The 22,033-nt window shown below is 35.7% G+C and overlaps 1 protein-coding gene across 1 annotated transcript in view; it reads right to left on the bottom strand.

Annotated features, from left to right (window-relative positions):
* Positions 1 to 1,649: 1,649 nt before the first annotated feature.
* grik2 (glutamate receptor, ionotropic, kainate 2) overlaps positions 1,650 to 22,033 on the bottom strand; it is a 251,086-nt gene continuing 230,702 nt past the window's right edge. Inside the window, exons 15-16 of the mRNA XM_067391519.1 lie at positions 10,136 to 10,386; positions 1,650 to 1,814 (exon numbers count right to left, since the gene is read on the bottom strand). Coding sequence (XP_067247620.1) covers positions 1,650 to 1,814; positions 10,136 to 10,386 — 416 coding nt within the window. The remainder of the gene's footprint in view (positions 1,815 to 10,135; positions 10,387 to 22,033) is intronic.

A 22,033-nucleotide genomic window follows, 5' to 3' on the forward strand; every position in this document is an offset into this window, starting at 1 on the left:
GTTTATAGTTGCTGTGGCCATCATAGAAAAAAAGAAACATTCGTAAACCAAATTAAATACATTGCAATTTGTTTATTGAATTAATTTACCCAATTTGTGGAGAGTTTTTTGAGAGAATAGCATGAAATGTAAAAATATTTTATTTGCAGGTGATATTTAAAAAAAAAAAAAAAAATCAATACCAATATGTATTATAGCATAAATTAAATGAAGCCTATTTTAGGACCATATTCTTTATTTATTCTGTGTGATATTATTGTCATGACAGTTAAAACACATTTACCTCTCTTTAATGCAAAATAAAAAAAAATAAAATAAAAATAATTATATATATATGGAAGCTTGTTTCTGCCACTGAATGAAAGATAAAAAAAGAGAATTGAGACTTTATCTCAGAATAATAATAATAATAATAATAATAATAATAATAATAATAATAAAAAATCTGAATTGTGAGATATAAACTCATAACTGTAAGAAAAAAAAGTAAGAATTTCAAGTTTATATCTCACAATTCTGTGGGAAAAAAAATCAGAAGATGAAAAGTCTCAATTAACTTTTCTATTTTACACTTAATTGTGGAAACATATATATATATATATAAAATTCTGTATATTGTCTTTCTGTAGAATATAATATATAATGAGAATCACTAATCAGAATAAAAAAAACAATACATTTGAGAGGTTTGTGTAAAACAACAACAACATAAAATAGGGTAAAAAATGAACTTCTGTTTCACTTTGTAAATATAATTTAAGTCTTATTATCTAATGCAATTTTGATCTCCAATAAAAGTATCTTATTAAGAAATATTAAGAAAATGCTTTTACAATGCAAATTTGGACAGAAATTGCTTAATTGTGCAATATATTTAATATGTTTACGCAATGGTCCTGAAAAAAAGGCATTTTTAAAATAGATTCAGTCATTTTTTTTTGTCTTTAGATTTTAGGTTGAAATGTGTTTTGGGCCTGGCGTGTTTTTGTGAGATTGGACGCTCAACATGGGCCTGAAAATGCGAAACAAATTAAAGTTGTATATTGCCTGTTGCTCTGTCCTGCTTCCATTGCTTGTGAGTGTGGCTGAGGAACATGTTAAATGATTTCAGTGATATTGCTGTGGCGCTCAGCAAACAGTGCTGCAAATCGATCGCTTCCAAGTACTTTTTAATTTGCTCCTAAAAGTAGCACAGGTACTGTATGTATTAAAAATCTGTCCTTCTTTTGCTTCTGTCTTTGTCAGGACGCGTCTCCTCGCTCTCTCTAAAGGACTCAGCTGCTCTCTGTGGACGGACAACAGCCAAGTGCGTCATCAAACCAAAAATAATACAATAACACAATGAGCAGACAAACCTCCCTCCATCACACTGTGTGTATTTCCTGCTAAAAGTTACCCTGAACGCTGGCACCGGTCAGTCTCTGCTCTGGTGGTGATCTGGAGCCGTGAGGTAACTAAAATTTTGCCCAGATTCAAGTTATTTCCACAGGAAATATGTTTCAGTTTCTGCTGTTGTTTTCAATAACTAATTGTTTGAAATGACATTAAAGATCCCTTCCCCGTATAGAAAACAAACTTCCTCCCCGCCCAAATTTCCCCCCGTGAAGCTTCCTTCTCCAGGCTCAAGAAAGAGCGGGCTGGTGTCCATTTTAAGCCATGGTCTCTTTGCCCGGCAGTCTTCGGTCGTTGAAGGTGTGCATGTTGATGACTTCATCCGTTTTGACCATGACGGGCGGCTGCGGCTTGTGTTTGAGCCGTCGCTGGCACTTGAGGGAAACCCGTAGCTCATCCACCATGGCACTGCAGAAGGATCTCTGTGCAGACAGAAGAACACAGATGACCGGATGTTCCTTCGCGTCCAAGACACAAACACTGGGCTTGACATTAACACCCGCCAACCAAATGCATGTGTATTATATATACACACACACAACAGCTCTTTCTGGTCCTCGAATCTGATAGCCGTGCAATATTTTAGTGATAACAACACTCCTTTTCACCGTTTGTATCACTCAGCTTGAAGCGACTGTCATGGCGACTGAGCAAATCAACTGTATTTTTTTATATATATTTAGTTAAATATATAGTTATATTTGATTCATTTTTAATCATAGCACCTATTTTACAATTTGTTTAGTGCTCGAGTACCCGCTGAGAACAGCTTAATCTCAGCCAGTGCTTCGGGGATTTGCCGCTGTGTCTTATAGTGGTTAAACATGAGATATAATTCATTTTGGTTACATAAAACTGGCAATCTTTGGTCTTATTAATTTATCTTGTTTCAGAGCAAATCAAATAGGGCTTTGTTAAATTTAATAATTTAATATTAGGCCTATATTTAACTTGCATCCTGTAGAGCACTGCTCTTGTACGTTTTACTGAATTATACAATTGTGTTTATTTCCTATTGTCCTTTATAATGGCTATTGTTGTTAATTTAAATATTGTTCTTCAATAAATATTATTTTATATAAATAATATGTTGTATTTGGCATTGAGAAAGGGTCCATCAGTGCGTAATATGGATTGAGTGAACGTCCATTAGATGGCGTCAAACATTACGAGTGAATGAGTCAGTCGCAAGAGACTTTTAAATTGAAAGGGACTTTTGTAAACAAAAGGACACTGTTCTAGCGCTGTTATGAAAATTGTCAAAAATACTGATTTTTCGATACATACTGTTTCGATACTGAAATATCTGAAATGCTTCCAATACTCATTTTCTGCAGAATAGATACACGATACCAGCTGCTCTTTCTCTCTCTCTCATTTCTCCGACAGCGAGTTACACACAAACCCTCCTCATTTCATATGCTCCGTATGAATTGTTGGTGTTTCAGGGCATGAATTTCTGCTCGTATTGCACATTATTTTACTCATTCCCCCAGATTTTGTTCTCACACCTAAAGTGCAGCACATAATTTAGTACTGAGAGGCGGCTTTGAGATCTTTTTTCACTGCTTATTGCGCTTAAACAGTCAAATTCACACAAAATAATGTCAAAATGCCGGTCTTGGTGAGTATTCACGTAAACACAGTCAGTTATGTTTTAAGTGTTAACATTTGAGAAAGAAAACGTTTAACGGTATAATGAATCCGTGTGTCTGGTCTTAAAGTGACAACAGCCTAATATACCTGCTGCCAAATTAAGAGGTTATATTAAAAATATCTATATTGCAGTTTTTCCCAGTGGTATCGATGTCAAAATTGTGGCCAGTGAAAATGCTGTGTGGCTGGTAACTTTGTAAAACCACTAGACACAGTGGCTGGAGAGCAAAAAAGTTAATGTCAAGCCCTGCACAAACACACATACTGGCTTTCAGTTCCCAGAAAGGTGGAGGACAGTGGGGTCAGTGGGGGTCTGTGGGGTGATGGATAGCAGGGGGTGAAAGGTGGAAATGGAGTCGGGGTGGAATGATTACGCTGGTGTCCGTGTGGATGCACAACATAACAACAAAAGCGATTTCTCCATGGCAGATTTCACCTTGCTTCCTCCTGCCAGGATGATGCATGATTTATTGATGCATATTATTTTCCTTCAGATTCAGATCCTGTATGGCCGTATGGCCAATTAAACACCCTCCCACCCCTCAACTCTCCAAACAAGAAACAAATGGTGGTGTTTTCAGCTGTATAATGGTGAAGCAAGCAAACATGTGATTGTCATCCTGCATTTCAGCTTAATAAATTATTAACACACACATTATCCAACAGCCTCATCCTTTAGAGTCTTATGACTTATTCAGATTTGTTTGGAAATTAATAAAATCATCAAAAAGTACAAAATAAACACCAATACACACAAAAGTAAATGCAAAAATTGCCTGTGCAGTTTGTGCTATGAATAATTTCATCTTGCGGCTCAGCTTTTGTGAACAATCTGACTTCATTTGCAGCATTTTCAGTTAAGATATGTCTGTGAGTGACGTGAATATATGAAATAATAAAGGTGCTTTTGATCAGTCTTCTTACCCAATGATCTGCTTTCTTCATATCGACATCCTCCACAATAGCCAATAACAGAACATTAGCAACTAGATTATTATGACTAGTGCAAACTTTAATAATTGATGTTTAAAATTCAGCCACACATACGAGATACTGAGTGATGCACAATAATATTGACTCTTCCCTCATTTGCAGTAATGGAAGTCTACGGGGCAATTGCATACCACAGGAATAAGAATTAAAATAAATTAGAGAGAAAAAAAAGTTTCATTTATTCTCAGGAATTTTAAGATAAATCAGATATGATTAGATAAATATTTGAAACTTCAATTAAATGTAAATAAGAAAGTCAATAATGTTCAAAGGCTTTGAAAGAGCAACCTTTAAACAGTAACATTTCAATGACAAATTGGACATAAAACATCAAGATATCAAAGAAAAAGAAGAAAATGTATTAACACATTAAGTGTGGACTTTCAGGAGAACGGATTCAATTACACTTCACCCCGATGTCCACTTCAGACATTCTACTAACTATAAGTAACTTTGCAACTATGTCAACTAACTCTCATTAGAGTATTCGTAGACTGTTAGGTTTGGGTTCGGGTTTGTAGACGAAGTTGTAAAGTTAATTATAATAAGGTGTTAGCAGATGTTAAGCAGAAAGTCTACTATATACTCTAATGAGATTTAGTTGACATGTAGTGATGGTGTAGATGTGATTCTTTAGCAGTTCAAACTACAGTAAAGTGAAATAGAGCAGCAGAAAGCAGAGGTGGAAGAATATTCATGTAAAATGTGCAGGAAAAAAAAGGAAAACGAGAAGCAGAAATATTATAGGAATCATTTTATTTAAACATTAATTTATTTGTGCCTTTGTGTATGTGTATGTGATCTATATTGGAGCATACACTGACAAAATAAAGATGCATTAAACAAATATTCATAAACTCCATAAATAAACCATGGGCAATTCTACAAAATATGTTGTAGTTTCCCTGCAATACTTGTCATATTTACTAAAATGATACACCATTCTGATGCTGAATCTGTGAAATTTTATTAACAGTGTAAATGATTTTAACCAGACGCAAATAAATCTGTTTTTTGTGTTCTGGTGTTGGAGGGAGAAACCGCAGAAAATCTACATCACGTTATGTTAGAAAAGCATTTTATCTAAAGCAATAAGATTGTTGGTCAGACTGTTGGCTCTTTCCTAATCTTACAAAATAGAGGCAATTATAAAATGCAAATTTCTGGGGGAATGTGCTGCTGAGGGGGAAGAGGCATTTCCATATGATGTTTTTTTTTTTTTTTCTTCTTCTGCAGAATAGTGTAAAAAAAAAAAAAAAAAAAAAAACCTGAACAAAAGACAGAAGCTCAAGTCTTCTACAAAAATACTTTAATTGCCTCTCTATCATTTTCAGTTGCAAGATATGATACCTGATTTGCATGCTCTCAAGCGTGTGTTTGCATAAAAAAGCATTACTAAATTGAATTAAAATACTGACAAAATCATCATCCATCAGTCTCGGTTTTGATACACTCTCTCGACACCATGTGCTCCATGAAGCCTATGGTTATTTATGCATTTGGTAACACTTTACAATAAGATTGTTTTAGATAACCTTGGTTAATGCATTAACTAACATTAACAATGGGCAATAGCTACATTTGTTACAGTATTTATTTATCTTTGTAAGCATTAGGTAATGGAAACACTGTACAACTGTTTATTGGTAGTTTATGTTAGCTCAGGTCCATTAAATAAGATGAATACCTTTTTTTATTTTAATAAAGCATTATTAAATGTTGAAATAAACATTAACTAAGATTGATAAATGCTTTAGAAAACATTTTAATTCATGTTAACTAATGTTGTTAACTCAAATTATCAAATTGAATCTTATTGTAAAGTGTTACATACAATACATTTAATCTAAACGCTGTTTTCAACCATTACAGGTTCAGGGACCTTTTATACCAGACTTTCAGCCAACCCAGGAACCCGGTATGAACAAACTACATGTTCTGAGTAACACATCATAATAACTCTCATTAAGAACATTAACTAACATTATTTAGACCAGTGTTTCTCAACCAGAGGGTCACAAGATTTTTGTTTGTTTTGAGTGGGTCAATAAAAAAAAAAAAAAAAAAAAAAAAAAATTCTAAATGTTTTACTGATGTGAAAGTTTTATTCTGAAGGGCATGTGTGAAAGTGAAAGCTGTTGACTCTTCTGTCAGACGCAGTTTAGGTAAAGAGTGCCTGTGAAAAACACCTTGTTCTGATTCAGTATCTATGGTCAGATAAGATGTTGTCAGGATATTTGTCACTGTCATTATTCTATATGTTATGAAACAAGATGTCTCTCACCTCAGAAAAACAAAGTCGAAGTTATGTCGTCAATTAGTCAGTCAAGAAATGACCAAAAATTACCAATGAATTAGGCAACTAGTATGTTGTGTGTTAGCTGGGAAGAATTTGCATGCATGTTCATTCTGTTCATCAGGATCAGTGTCTATGTTTTAATAACGGTCTGTAGTAATATTGTGTATTTACCATGGTAACTGTAGTTTCCAAAATACCACTTTAGGTAACACTTTATTTTAAGGTGACATAGTCACACATACATTATGCATAATTACAAGTAACTAACCCTAAACCTAACCATTTGTAAATGCACATAATTAATATTAATTAGTACTTAATTGAGTAATTAATGTAACTACATCACCTTAAAATAAAGTTTAACCCCATTTTATTTTCACTTTGTGTTATTGTGTGTGACTAGTGGCTCATACAGACTTACTAGCTTTATTGTATTAACACTAGTTTGGGACTGCTATTTAATAACCTTACATTATACCATTTATTCACCAGTGTTGATACAATTTATTTGTATGTTAAGTGAAGTGGGACTTTGTGTGTGTCAACCATTTTTGAGAAATACAATTCCTAAAAATGTGGGTCGTGGCTTAATGGCCATGGGGAAATGTGGCTCTCATGGCCAAACCAGTTGAGAATCACTGATTTAAACAATATATAACAAAGAAATGTCATGAACTATAGGTCTTTTTCTTTCTCTATGTCTCCACAGACTGTCAAACTCTGTATCATTGGCCAGTCGGCTTATCATGTCAGTGTAATCATTAAACAAGGATCAGGCAGCAGAATAAGGCCTTGCCAGAATATTGTGAATGTCAATACGATGGCTTACAGCAAACAAACAAAAGCACTTAGAAAGGTCGATACAATGAATCCGAGATGAGTATAAAAGACTCTTCTTCCTCTATGAGTAAATAAACAGAGCTGTGCTTTTTGAGATAGTTTTTGAGAAAACTATCAAAACTGTAGCTGGCAGGTTGATGCTGACATTGTAGTTGAACAAAGGCTTAAAAATAGCATTAGATTATCCATATTTAGGGTGTACATTTTGAATGCTTCAAACAAATGAAGACCTCTTTAGAGAACCATCTCAGCGTCCATTGTGCAGTTTGATCGGCATGTGCAATGAGAACACATAGCGTGGCAGGTTCATTTTGTTATAAATATTTTTGTCCCTTAGGGACTCCCAAACTAAAGTAATGATAATATGCAAATAGGAAGAGATTAGATGATTATACTATGTCCAACCCAACCTCATTGGAAAAGCGTGCCTGTGGTGAGATTTCTGCAAAGTTATATTACATTGCATCGTTTCGCGACACTTTCAAATTTAAATACTTTCATATTTAAAATGAATAGTACACATTTGATAACATGACATGTACTAAAAGCATGCCATTCGAAATGACAGACGAGACACTACCCGCACTCCATGAAAGTGAGCTCGCCAATGTGGAAGTTTTGTTTGAATTCTGTGAAAATGACTCGTTAATCAGACCAGTCTACAGGACTTGCCAATCAAAAGGCTGCAAAACCAACACCTTCACACCTCCTCCTTTGTTATTTTGAAGATTTGGCCACTGTACAGAGAGTAAGTTACAATTATTTTGCTAGTCCTGAAACGGGAAATGTCACATTAACCTGTTACCCGCTGACAACTTTCTGTGTTTTGTTATTATATTTACATCCCTTTGGGCTTTTAGTCCAAAAGTGTGCTCATTCTGATAAAGCCCCATGGATTATCGTGTGTTTACTTCAAATATCTTTAGAGAGCAGTATTTGTTTTTTCATTTTTTTTTTTTTTTTTTTTTTTTTACCCAAAATACGCTGTGTGAGCATAATCTGGAATGCTAAACTCTCACATGTAATTTGTTTCATTCATAGTCAACGTTGGAGGGCGCCCTCGCTCAGAAAGTCCACAAGAGAGACTCATAGGAGTAATAAAACTTTTGACGTTCTAGGAAATCCCTAAGACATGCAGCTACCGCTATAAAATGCATACAGAGTCATTTTGATTGATTAAACATGAAGGCCCGGTTTCACAGACAGGGTTTAGCCTAAGCCAAGATTAGACATTAGTTGAATTAGGACATTCAAGTATTTTTTTATAAATGTTCACTAGAAAAAAATCATCACTGGTGTGCTTCTTGGGACAAAACAATGGCCCACAATATGTCAGTACAATATGCTTTCAGTTAAAACAGCTCAAACATGCACATTTTGCTAGGATTAGCTTAAGCCTCGTCTGTGATACCGGGGGGAAGAGAATTAACACACCGTTGCAACATTAATAATTTATCAATGTTCTTCAAGCCATCACATGTATTTTCCTAAGGATAATGTTTATTTTTAATGCAATGCTAATCAACATAGCCTTAATCACCATATAGAATACTATAAAATAACATAATTTCTGCCTAATTCTGTGATAAGAAGTCACATCACAAGGAAGATATTTCAAATTGGTTGCAATTAATTATAATTGTTCCTTTTGTTTGCAATGGTATGATTCTTCCAAAATCACAAAATAAACAAAGTAAAGATGAAATGATGGACTGTTTGACATACAACATTTCTTTTTTTCAAGATTTATATAGATATCGCGATATCGTTATCATGATTTCTTTTGGCCACGATAATCGTGTGGAGGAAAATCTGATATCGTGATAGCCCTAGTTTGAAGTTTCGCAAAGATGTAGATAGAGGCATGTGTTTCCAATGAGATTGCTGGTGATCACTGGTGATTGCAGATTAATGACTATTCTAGCTAATTTGTGAACGGCAAAAAACTACTGTAAAATAAAAATGAAAAATTAAATGCCTTCTTTCAGTTACATATGAAAAAAAAAAATTAAATAAGGCTTGGTGTTGAAAGTGGAGAAATGATGAACAAATATATTATAAATGATACAATACAATACAATTCTGTCCCACTTTATGTTTGGTGTCTTTAACTACTGTATACTTGCATTTAAATTAATCATTTGATACAATGCACTTATTGTGTACATCTTCTTCTTTTATTTTTTTTTAAAGAAGACTCGAGAGAGAAAATGCCCTTAAAGATCAGACCGCATGGATTATACAGTAACTACATCCTCAAATGAAATCTCCTGCAAAGTTCATATTAGTAATAGAAAATGACAAAATCATTACCAACCAACAAATAAACGAACAAACAAATACTATCAAGCAAACCTGCACTAAAGTCTAGTGAGTGAAATCACAGCTCGTGTAGAGCCGATATGTGAAAGAACTGGAGTCCATTCATTTCCAAGCAGTTTTGTTCTACCTCATTATGGACTGTACACTTCAAGCATTTACTGGTTCAGTAGATCAAGTATTGGAGTGAAGTGGATAAGGGGAAAGAACAACACATCTGTTGAGGCGAGATGACACAATGGCAGCCATTTGAACAAGTAAAGCCCAAGCCCTTCTGTCTTCAGAGACTTACATCAAGAAGGACTGTTTGCTCTCCAGAAACAGGCTCTGTCTGTAAAATATTACCAGTGAAATATACCTCATGCTTTGCTCTCACAACATTGAAGCTAATTTCAGACAGAATTAATATTGTTTGCATTGATTTGTAACAGACTCTTTCATACTCAGAGGCATCAGTTGAACTCATCTGACTGGCTGTCTTATAATACCCACAATACCCTTGCTGATGAAACACAAAATTGCAAACCCATTTCTTGTGATTTGTTTTCTCTAGAAAGACGTGCATAATATCCCTAGACTCTTTTAACAGATTACAAATGTTCACTGCAGTCCAGAAATGTGAAAGTGTTGCTTTACCTTTTCCAGCTGTGCATTTTGTTTGGACTTATAGAGAAACTCCCCAACCGCCACAAATACAGAGAGGACGAGTCCCGCAGCCAACACTATGAAAATGCCACCGATGTTCTGGACGCCCAGCGCGCTGGCCTCTTTGTTCTCCTCCTCGGGACAGCCGTTTCCTCGCCACCACTTCTCCTTCATCATGTGCAGCTTCCCTTCTTCCTGTAGCTGCAGGATTGCTATGGTGATCTTATCTCGGTACGGGGACCCTGAAGGGTCAGAAAGAGGAAACTGATTAAATAAAGATGCTGAGAATTAGTTCTGCTTATTTATGGTGGTCAGATGGGTGAAATCTCACAAAATCATCAAGAACGTGTCATATGCTTGACATGTTGGGTCACATTTCGCCTCATAATCAAAAGAAAGAAGAATCACACTTCATATTAGTTGTCTAATAACTACTACATACTAACAATAAATACATACAAGACTATGGATTCAGTGTGTAACTACACATTGTTCTGGATTTAGTTTGGTTTAGGAGTTAGAGTTAGGTTTTGGGGTAAGCGCTGGGTTATTGTTAGGGGTAAAGTTTACAGACTAACTACAAATGTTAATTAAATGTACATACATTAAATATTATTACAATGCACCAACATGTATGTATATCCCTTTAACACATAGATGTCACTACAGTGGACAGCTATTCAAAAGCCTTTTTTTGCATATGTATGGGATTTGATGGCATAGTTGCACATCAACCACTACAGTGGACACTAGTGCATCATCCTATAGACCTTATGCAACCTTTTCAGTGTTGCACTCATTGTCTTTTGACTTCCAGTTTGTTTTGATTTCCACAATGATCTTATGTATTTATGATTGGATCATCTACTCCTGTGATCCAAGGAGACTCTTGCAGGTTAAAAAATGTAATGTGTTACTTGTTCGATCAAAAATAATCAGATTACATATTGCACGTAATTTCTGACACTGCCAGAATTTCGCCTGAGGAAAAATTTGATCGCAATGGTTATTAATTGGCTGTCGGTGAACATGTCAAACTAGCAATCAAAGACTACAGATTTTTCAAAGACTACATGATTATATGAATCTTTTAGGATTCTCAAAATTTGTTTTAGACTACCTTTACTTGTAATCTGATTAAAGAATGCATGTTACTTGTAATATGATTGCGTAATGCATGTTATGCATTTTACTTGTAATATGATTACATAATGCATGTTACTTGTAATATGATTGCGTAATGCACGTTACTTATAATCTGATTACATAATGCACATTACTTGTAATATGATTGCGTAATGCATGTTACTTGTAATATGATTACATAATGCATGTTACTTGTAATATGATTACGTAATGCATGTTATGCATTTTACTTGTAATATGATTACATAATGCATGTTACATAATGCAAAAAAAGTAATCTGATTATGTAATGCACATTACTTGTAATGCATTATTTTATTCTCTACACAAAACGTAACCTGATTATACAATGCAGTTTACTTCATTGCTTTACTCAATCATTTTTCCACAGTCTAAAAGCATCGATAGATCAATGTCGATTTCAGTCTGAGGTTTTCTCAGAGAGGAGAGCTACAGTAGAAATGTGTCCATTTTAAACATAATCAGAATTATTAGCTAATAACCAACAACCTCAATTGTGTTTGCAATAATTCAAACTGTATTCATTTTTGTATGTATTTTATAGTTTTCACATGATTTTATATAATTTTATTAATTGGTTGTTAAATACACAGTATTACTGTTTTATGTGTAATACAGTATCTCTTCAGTTAAAACCAAAAACACATACCATCCACTCAAGTGGACATCTGAAAATCTTTTTGAAAAATGTGTTAAAAAATCATGTTCAAATCTTGTTTTTCATGTCCTAAGAGCAATAAAAACACATAGGGGAAAAATCCTGACTGAGGTTGTCATAATTCATGCATGAAAGGGATATAATAAGTATAGTACATCTAATGGTTAAGTAGCTTTTTTTTTATGTATTCCAGAATTTTTGCTCATATTCAAGGCACCCAGAATATTGTGCTGTATGAATATATAAACAGTGAATTTATCAAAAGGACAGAGCCTCTGCTTCATAAACAAACAAACAAACTAATTTTATTGTAGCTTCATTCTTTCTTGTTTACTCAACACTTTATTGTGGGTAAATTTCATAACAAACAACATTTCGGACCAAAAAGCTGAGAAAATAATGTTTTTGTCAAAGACTTTGTCCGTATTCAGAATGATGATGAAAACACATATGGAAAAGAGTCCATCAACACCCCCAAAGCTTCACAGTCGTTTCTTCTTCGTGGATTCGACATTTCATGGAGCTTTTTCACATTTCCGGGGTTCTCAGAGTCGGAAGTCATCAATAGTTGGATAAACTTCTAAACTTCTGACAGGGTAATATAACACTATATAAAGCGTTATAAGCGTGCATTACATTTATGAAAAATGAAAATAGGACAAATTTTACCAGATTTGCGATGTTGATAATTGTGGAAATGCATCATCACAGTCTGTGAAAAGGGTCCACTCCGTAACTTTGGGCATTTTTGATTTATATGCTGTTGAACATTTGATGATCACATTAGCTTACTTGTGCGTAAGCAACTTTTATCCATTCCTTCTGGTTTAGGCAGATCTTCATTTTAGCTTGCTTTTGGATTCAGAGATGCTGTACTCTTTCAGAATATGTGTAACAGTGCCCCTAATTTATAACAGTGATCCACGGATTTCTGGGAAAAGTCGTCAATGGAGGGGAAGCGTTGTGTCCTAAATGATGGAAAAACTCATCAACAGAGGGGAAAGAGTTAAGGCCATCTAATATAAAGTGTGACCAAAAGAAGAGTTATTTTGCAAAGACTAGGTAAAAATAATAAAAAAAAAAAATAAGATCATTAAACATTTTTCCCCTCCCAAAGAATCAGTTGTTCTTTTCAAAAAACAAACTGAAAGACTTTGATGAAAATCACTGCCTCAATGATCCGGTAACAGGGGTTCTCTAGTTAACAGCTCACTGGAGGGGAAGATTATAAGTGAATCACAAATTAAATTTCAGTCTGTTGGTGAAATGCATGGCTTCAGAAGACCTTGAATACAATGTACCAGCAGTGTGGCCTACCTCATTTAGAGCTCAACATTCATGGTGAATGTAAACTCAATGTATGTATGAATGTAGACTCAATTTCAGCAACAAAAAGAAATAATGAAATATCATTGAAATTAATATCGTATAAAGTATACCTCATGCTGTATTGAGAAATGCATAACAATACACATTAAGACAAGCTGATGTATAAATATTTCTCATTCATTGCTACTAGACTTTGAGAAAAGCTGAGATGTTGAAAAGGAAACATGAAGTTTGTCACTTCAGTGGTGCAAGATAATGTTTCTCACAGTCATACAAGCAGTACAAAGGTGAGAAATACAGACGCTAATGCAGTACGAGCCATAAAACCCTAATGCTGTTTGTTGAAACACAGCTCCCAGGGTGCCATTGATAACACACCAATAAAACCCAATTACATTCGAGGGACTGGCATTTCCCACTTTTATCTATTTATTTTCTGTCTAATTAAAACTAGTTGCTATTCCTAATTTGATGTAATGTTTCCTTCCGGGCCTCCATGTGGGCTTCAATAACTCTCCCCGATTCCTATCAGCCATTTCACCTCCGTCGCAGAAAGAGGTAAACAGGTCGCGTTCCCTTCGTTCAGCACAGATCAAAACCGGCTGGAGAAGTGATTTCTCATTTCATCTGAAATATGAGGTAGAACAAGAGCACTCACGAATCATGCTGAACCTTTCATGTTGTAATAGTGGTACTGCTGTAGTTAGCTCTCTATAATAAGGACTGTATTATTGCCTGGATAATTGAGAACTCAACTCTTCTTTTGCTCAAATGCACCACACAAGTATGTGAAGCACAACATGCCCTTTATTTGCTGAAATCAAACTCCTATTTCTTTCATGCTCACTGTTAGCACTTAGAGAGGGAATTGTATGATAGTAGTACAGTCATTTGGATGGTTTTGGTGACTATCATTTTTACATACAGTATATAACAATACATGCATTGTAAATCCATGGACAAGATCCTATTTGCTCCATCAATTTTTTTCCAGCATTTGCATCTTTTTCCCATTACATGAAATACCTTTAAAAAAGCGTAACACTTTATTTTAAGGTCTTTTAACTACACTGTAAACCCTAACTCTCAAAATACTTAAACTTTGTTTTGAGTAGGACAAACTTAAATTGAATAAAGTAGTTCAGTTTAATTAACTGTTATGAGTAGTTAGAACTTTCTTTTTCTTTCGAGTTCACAGCACTGACATATTTCAAGTAAACTGAACTATTTCATCATTTTGAGTTGTATGAACATTTCTTTTAATTTAGACTAACTTAAGTTTAACTGAAACTGGGCTGGGATTTCTGTGTGTGTGTCTGTAAGAGAATGCGAACGGTGGGCAGGAGAAGAGATAACCTTTCTATCAACTTTGTACTCTTTTCCCTTTTATTTTCCTTTTTCTATTTGTGACCTAAGTTGAATGTTTATTTTGTATCCTTTTCGCTCACTCATCACCATGTATGCGGACGAGTGTGACGATGTCTTAGTCATTTTATTAAACCTGGGGAAAATACACCAGCTCACGCGAGTAAGAGTCAAGAGTAATTAACATGCATGAGTACTACAAATTCAAAACTTGATAGTTCTGCTTACTTAATGAGTAATGCTACAATAATTTTTTCATATGATTTGGGTGTGAAACATGAATAGAATATGTTCTTGACCATGTAGCACAATATTTTGTTTTAGATCATTTACTATTATTGTATTATAGTATGATTTCCTTGTGTCATACTTGCATTTTTTATTTATTTATTTTGTGTGTGTGTATGCGTACATGTGTGTGTTTATTTATACAAGATGTTTTTGTTGTTGTTGTTGTTTTTTTTTTAGGGTGACTTTTTAACATTCTGCCAGGGGTCTACAGATGAAAAATAAGCCTTTTTGGCTAATTCTGGCACATTTACAGCCATATTTATTAATGTGCATTGCCCCTGTGAATAAATAAACTAAACATAAAAAAAAAAAAAAAAAGACCGCTTTCTTAAGATTCAACTAACTGATATGCAGTACTCTTTCACTGAAACAAAAGGGTGGAATGATATAATAAAAAGCCTGAATACAGACATATCAAAATCCTTATTTTGCAACATTAGAGACAAGTAACACAATGCATATTTGATACACTGTACTGCATAGAACAGCAATGTTCTTCAAATACACACCTATGGCAAATAGATGAGGTACCTTTAGTAAGTAAGAACAGAAGATAGCTTAAATAAATGCAGCGGATACTAGTAGCTCCTCTTGCACAAGTAAACTCCTGACAGATGTTTGATGACATGGCATTGTACATGACTCTTCTTAATGATGCCTCCAGGGACAAGGCCGTCCACAGGCTGAAAGCTGACTGGGGGGCTTTCTATTTTTACAATCCTCAAGAGGTAAGTGGCACTGCCCCGAAACACTGATATAAACCGCAAGTGCTACTCACATTTAGCAAGACATGAAGTCACAAGTGAAAAAAGGAGCTCGAGGCAAAGTGTTTCGATGATAATATACTTTTAGTCACTACTATCTCAGATTACATTGCAAAGTCATTTAAGTTATGCCATTTGCATGCTAACTTCTAGAAAACACTGTGGTTTCTGTAGTGCATTCACTGGCTGAATCAATGGTGTGAGATTGTGGCAGGAAGACGTGTTTTCAACAATAGAAGATGGGAGGGAGCATCTGGGAAACCGATTTGGAAAAAGTCATTACTTGTGGTTTCACTGCCCTTGTGAAAATTAAGTGCACTTACTTGTAGTGAACGTAAAAATCGTAAAATTATAGTAACTGCACTTGCCGATTATAAAATATTAATGAAATAAAATAAAAGGCCACTCTGTTTAACATACTTAAGTACAATTTGTGCATTTTGTAATTGTCAAATGAAAAGTTTTACTTTAAAGCAGATTTCAACATTGTGATTGCATGTGGTAAAGTATAATTTGAGATTATAAACTGTAATGTGTACACTAAATACAATGCAATGTCGTCATTACAAATGTGTAACTGCAAATATATTTAATTTCATGACATATGATTTTCAATAGAAATTACATTAAAGTATATTTTAGTTTACCATAAATGCTTGTTAAAGCAGTACACTTTAACCGTATTTCAAAGACAAAATGTACATATAAAAAAGTCCTCGTAAGTCAAAAAAGCACTCAGAAGTTCAACTAACTACATTTAACACATTTAAACTATTAAACTTTTTCATTTAGTCGGAATTAACATGTAATTAAGGGTCTGAAAACATTACATTCATTTTGCACTTAAATATATTCATTTAAAGGGGACCTATAATGCCCCTTTCATAAGATGTAATATCAGTCTCTGGTGTTTCCAGAATGTGTCTGTGAAGTTTCAGCTCAAAATCCTCCACAGATCATTTATTATAGCTTGTCAAATTTGACCCTATTTGGGTGTGAGCAAAAACACGCCGTTTTTGTGTGTGTCCCTTTAAATGCAAATGAGCTGCTGCTCCCGGCCCCCTTTCCAGAAGAGGGCGGAGCTTTAAGAGCTCACGCTTCGGTCGTTCAACAACAATTGAACTTTGCATTGAACTTTGAGCATCGTAACTTTGCAAGTGTTGTTTATGATCAAACAGCAAGTTAAAAAAGTGAAATCATAATCAACCACCCCTTTGAAGTATATTATTTCTGTAATAGGTACTGTATGCTAAAATTACTTCTTTTCACAAGGGTAATGCCACAGTAATACATATTTAAAGACATAGTTCACCCAAAAATGAACATATTGTTATCATTCACTCACCACCATGTCATTCCAAACCTGCATGACTTTCTTTCTTCTGTTGAACACAAGAGGATACTTTGAAAATGTTTCAGTGTTTTTTTCTCCATTCAATAAAAGCCAATGGAGTCTAGCTGAATGAAAAGTGATATATACCCAAAAATAGGAAGAGCTGAATGTGAATTTGGATTTTAAGGGGCTCCTGCCTTCCTAAAACACCACTGGCACACTGTTTTGAGGTCTTCATGTTCACTTTAAAGCCACAATGGCTCATTATTCTGCACTCGAAACCCAATAACATTTCACTTGCTTTTTTCTTTCACCTGCCTCAGTACAGAATCAGATATTCAATTGTGCCAAGCATTAACATATTCTCGTTTAAACATCTAATTATCCAACAAACCAAAACGCAGATGGTCTGAACACTGACCCTGTCTGTTCCAGCTCAGGAACGCTTGCCAGAAGGACTCGGGCATCTCTCACCATTACAGTTTCAACATTAATGCATCCTGCCGGCAGTGGGCTGCTGAAGTTAGTGAGATATATGCTAAACGCACGTCTGTATGCACCCTGCCCATGTTAACTGATTCCAAAAGGGTAGGATTAGCAATGGAAATGGCCTGTGCTGAGCTGTCTGGGAATGGCACACAAGGGAGTGATGATGCTAAACATCCTTTTCCATGTGCCCTGCATTTGCTCTACACAATGCAATCCCATGACACGCAACTGACAAGCAAGAAACACCCTGACTGGGTTGTCTGTTAGACAGCATACCTGACAGATTTTAACCTGCTGAGTGACAAAGCATTAACGTCTGTGAGACGAGGCACTTGATAGCTGGCTTTCGCTGTCCATGTGGAAAAGCCTAGATAGCATTTTAAACCAACACACAGACCCACAAACCATGAATGGATTAAGATATTCTGGACTGTTTGGACCCTGACACATGAGCAATTTATGACTGTATGGTTTATAGTGTCAGAACACCTGCATGAATATTCAGAATTCACCTGTTTACAGCCTCGATCTGCCAGTTTTACTGCTGAAAGGCGTAATAGAGAGTAAGGACAGGAAGCAACAAGATAAAGAGGAGGAACAGGACTAGGAAATGAGGCTATCCAAATTCAAACTCATGAGCACCTTGCTTCACATGTGGCAGAGATTCGGTTTCAACATCTGCCCCCTTTTCAAATAGCTCCAAGGTAAATTATTTGGTACACTCAGTCTCTGATGGCATGACACAGTCTGTTCAAGTCAAGCGAGTCATTTTTATTTGCATAGCACTTCTCATCATATAAACAATGCATCAGGCTGACCGTCTCATGCGCACTGCTCGCAGAAAGATTGTCTGGCTTCTTCAAAACCTCTGGGATTCGGGGTGCACCAGTTTACTCGGAAACAAAGTCTTGTGAAGGTTGTGTGGTGTTAAAGTTGGCATGAAATGAATATTCACCCTATACATTTTCTAAAGGAGTTCCTTTTTGCACCAAGTGGAAAGAGCCACCTTGCTGGCTGTGGATATTTACACTATCTCCACCTGCTAATGTCTGATTGAGCAAGACTAACATGTACAAAATAGACCTATTTGTTAGCAGATTTTGGCACGTGTTGGAACCTGCCTTTTGCCAAACTCATTCTTCTTCCTTTTCTTATCACATATCATCTTAGAGAGATAAAAATTAAGACAATATTCAAGAAGTGAAAATAAAGTGCCCAATATAGTGGGAATAAAGTGTTTAATGGGTATTTAATAAGCCTATAATCGAAATGTGGTATCCTCTTGGGCTGGGAGAATACATCGATTCTCGCAGACTGTCCTCCAAAAAAACAAACAAAAAAACAAAAACCCTATAGGTCGTTTTTCAAGCACCTTATTATGACCAATATTTACATTTTAAAGTCATGCGCCCTCTAGCTGGCATAAAAATAATGTGTCGTGTTACGTCTGTCGTCATGAAACTGTCTTTACAATCAAAATGCGTGTTCATTTAAATGCAATGTGTGGACTTTTTACACCATTTGTCATATTTTCATTAAGCAAAACTCATTTTTTTATTAACGACTACAACCACCCCACCCCAAAACCTACCCTTAGAGATTAATAGTGCATATACACTTTAGAGAACATCACCTCTCTTAACGACTAGTGACCAGTGGCCCTCACTCCAGTAGTGATGAAATGTTTTGAAAGACTTCTACTTTCGCACATTAAAGACTCCATACCGGCCTCACTTGATCCATATCAATTTGCATATAGACCGAACAGATCCACTGAAGACACGATTGTGCTGGCCCTCCAGACAGCTCTGAATGATCTGGAAAGACCCAATACGCATGTCAGGATGCTGTTTATGGATGATAGTTCTGCTTTTAATACTGTTATTCCATGCAAACTGACTAAAAAACTTCAGCCTGAGCCCACTGCTCTGCAAAACTGGATTCAAGATTTTCTTACGGACCGCTCCCAGGCAGTGAGACTGGGCCCTTATACATCCTGCACTATCACTCTGAGCACTGGCACACCGCAGGGGTACTCACTGTACTCTGTACTCACTCTTCTCCCACGACTGCATCCCTACATTTGACACCAAAACTATAGTAAAGGTCGCAAATGATACAACTGTAGTGGGGTTGATCACAAATAATGGCGAATCAGCTTATAGAGCAGAGGTGCAGAAATTGGTGTTTGGAGAAAAATTTATTGTTGAACATTGGGAAGACAAAGGAGCTCATTATTGATTTTAGGAGATCCCAGGATGGGGAATAAGCTCCGGTCTTCATCAATGGAGAGAGGGTGGAGAGGGTGCCCAGTATCCATTTCCTTGGAGCCCATATTACAGTGGACCTTACCTGGACCATAAATACCACCGCTCAAGTAAAAAAAAGCACAGCAACAGTTGTTTTTTCTTGAGGACATTAGAAAAGGCTGGTCTGCGACAAGAATTGTTGGTAACCTTTTACCGCTGCTCCACAGAGAGCATCATTACATACTGCATCTCTACATGATATCATAGCTGTACCGCAGCAGACAGAAGGGCACTTCAATGTGTCGTCTCCAGCGCACAAAGGATCACTGGGACTTGTTTACCAGCGCTGGAGGATATATACAGTACAAGATGTCTCAGAAAGGCAACTATCTGTAAAGACTCCACACACCCAGGTCACCATTTATTTGAACTGTTACCATCAGGTAGGCATTTTAAAGCCATTTACTCACGCACAAGCAGGTATAAGAACAGTTTTTTTTCCAGAGCCGTGGCTGCTCTAAATCAAATTCGACACTCACATTGCAAATAACCATTTACACACGTTGATGTGTACTGTTTACTTGCATATATATTAGGATACATAAGAGTGAATGCAGTGATTATTGCCAAATCTACTGCTGTGGTATTTATACTTGTACAATTATGAACATGATTATATAAGCATTTTTTTAAATGTCATAATTATGAATATATGTGCAATATTTATGTTGTCTAAAGTATCTCTGCACTACCTCATTTTACATTATGGTTGCACAACTGTTGTTAATATTTTTATTAGTTATTTATTGCTATTGTTTTACACGTCTTTTAGAGTTGCTTGTTTAATTTCATTGTTGTGTACTACTGTATGCATACAATGACAATATAAAGATTCTTCATTCTTAATTAATTAATATACACTCGAACCCACAAATAAATATCGAACTCATGATCACATGATTACATATTGTTGTATATTGCAAAGCGACACGAAACCCGAAATATGACGCAGATAAAAGGGAACAATGCATTAAAATGAAAGTGTCCTGTTGTCAATAGGGGCGCAACTTTAGTAAACGCTCCTATGGGTCACATTTCAGGGATGTGATAAACGACCTATATAGGCGTATTGGTTGGAGAACATGTTGGATTCTCGACTTGCAATGATGAATCTGAATCGATTCTGATATGTTCTCTTTTAAATTGATTCTGAGCTTAGTTTTAACAGCAGATGTCACTTTATGCTAGTTTTTAACTGCACACTCAAATTCTCACGAAGAAGAGCGCTGGAGAGTGATTGTGCTTTCGGCTGAGTCATGTAAGTGGTTAAATACACTTGCACCTAGGCTCGGATACGCGACATTAATGTAAACAGCCCACTGCGAACACCCTCAAATGACATGCAAATATCATGACAGAAATCTCTCAGGTTTAATTAAGAATATCTTCATTTGTGTTTCAGAGATAAACAAAACTCTAATAGATTTTAAACAACAATTGCGCGAAGAACTGATGACAGAATTTTTATTTTTGGTTGAACTATCCCTTTAAGCCGCACAGAAAACAAAACTGACTTTAGATGATCAGTTCACTTGCCAGTCACACAGTCTATTCCTAAATGGGCAGTTCTTGGTAAGAAGGTGCTTCAAAATGAATCAGACTTTATAGCAATGTTTAAAAAGTTCAATTATTCGGTAGAATGTGACCCAAGATCACTGATCCTGGCTGAGGATCAATAGTCAGCTTCCCTGTTAAGAAATGCAGCTGTCCTTCTTTTAATCAGAATATTTCTCACCATCTCGGTATTGACATTCCCTGCAATACTGGCTCAGTAATTTTCTCATTGGACATTTACTTCCTCCCGGTCTAATGATTTGATAAAAGTACATGTAGTTTTTATCAATCGTAATGCAGAGAACTTCTCAGTTGTCCCTGGAATTTTACTGATCAGTGTTTCCAGACTGTTTCTACTGCTACAAAAGACAACCGCACGTGACATGTGAACGTTACAAAAGAGGGGAATATTATCAGTGGACATTGTAAATGCTACTAAGTCATGGACCAATTTTATGGTGCTTACTTATTGATCTTTGTCCGATTTTTGTATCTAAGCTTTACAGTAAAAATCACTATCCAGTTTTGTTGTTTCAAACAAGCTTTCTGTATTTCATGCAAGAGCCAAAATAATACACAGACAGTTCACGAGTGAGTACAAGATGACAAAATATTGATTTTTGGGTCAGC

This window comes from Chanodichthys erythropterus, chromosome 2, assembly GCF_024489055.1.
Source record: "Chanodichthys erythropterus isolate Z2021 chromosome 2, ASM2448905v1, whole genome shotgun sequence".
Lineage (NCBI taxonomy): Eukaryota > Metazoa > Chordata > Actinopteri > Cypriniformes > Xenocyprididae > Chanodichthys > Chanodichthys erythropterus.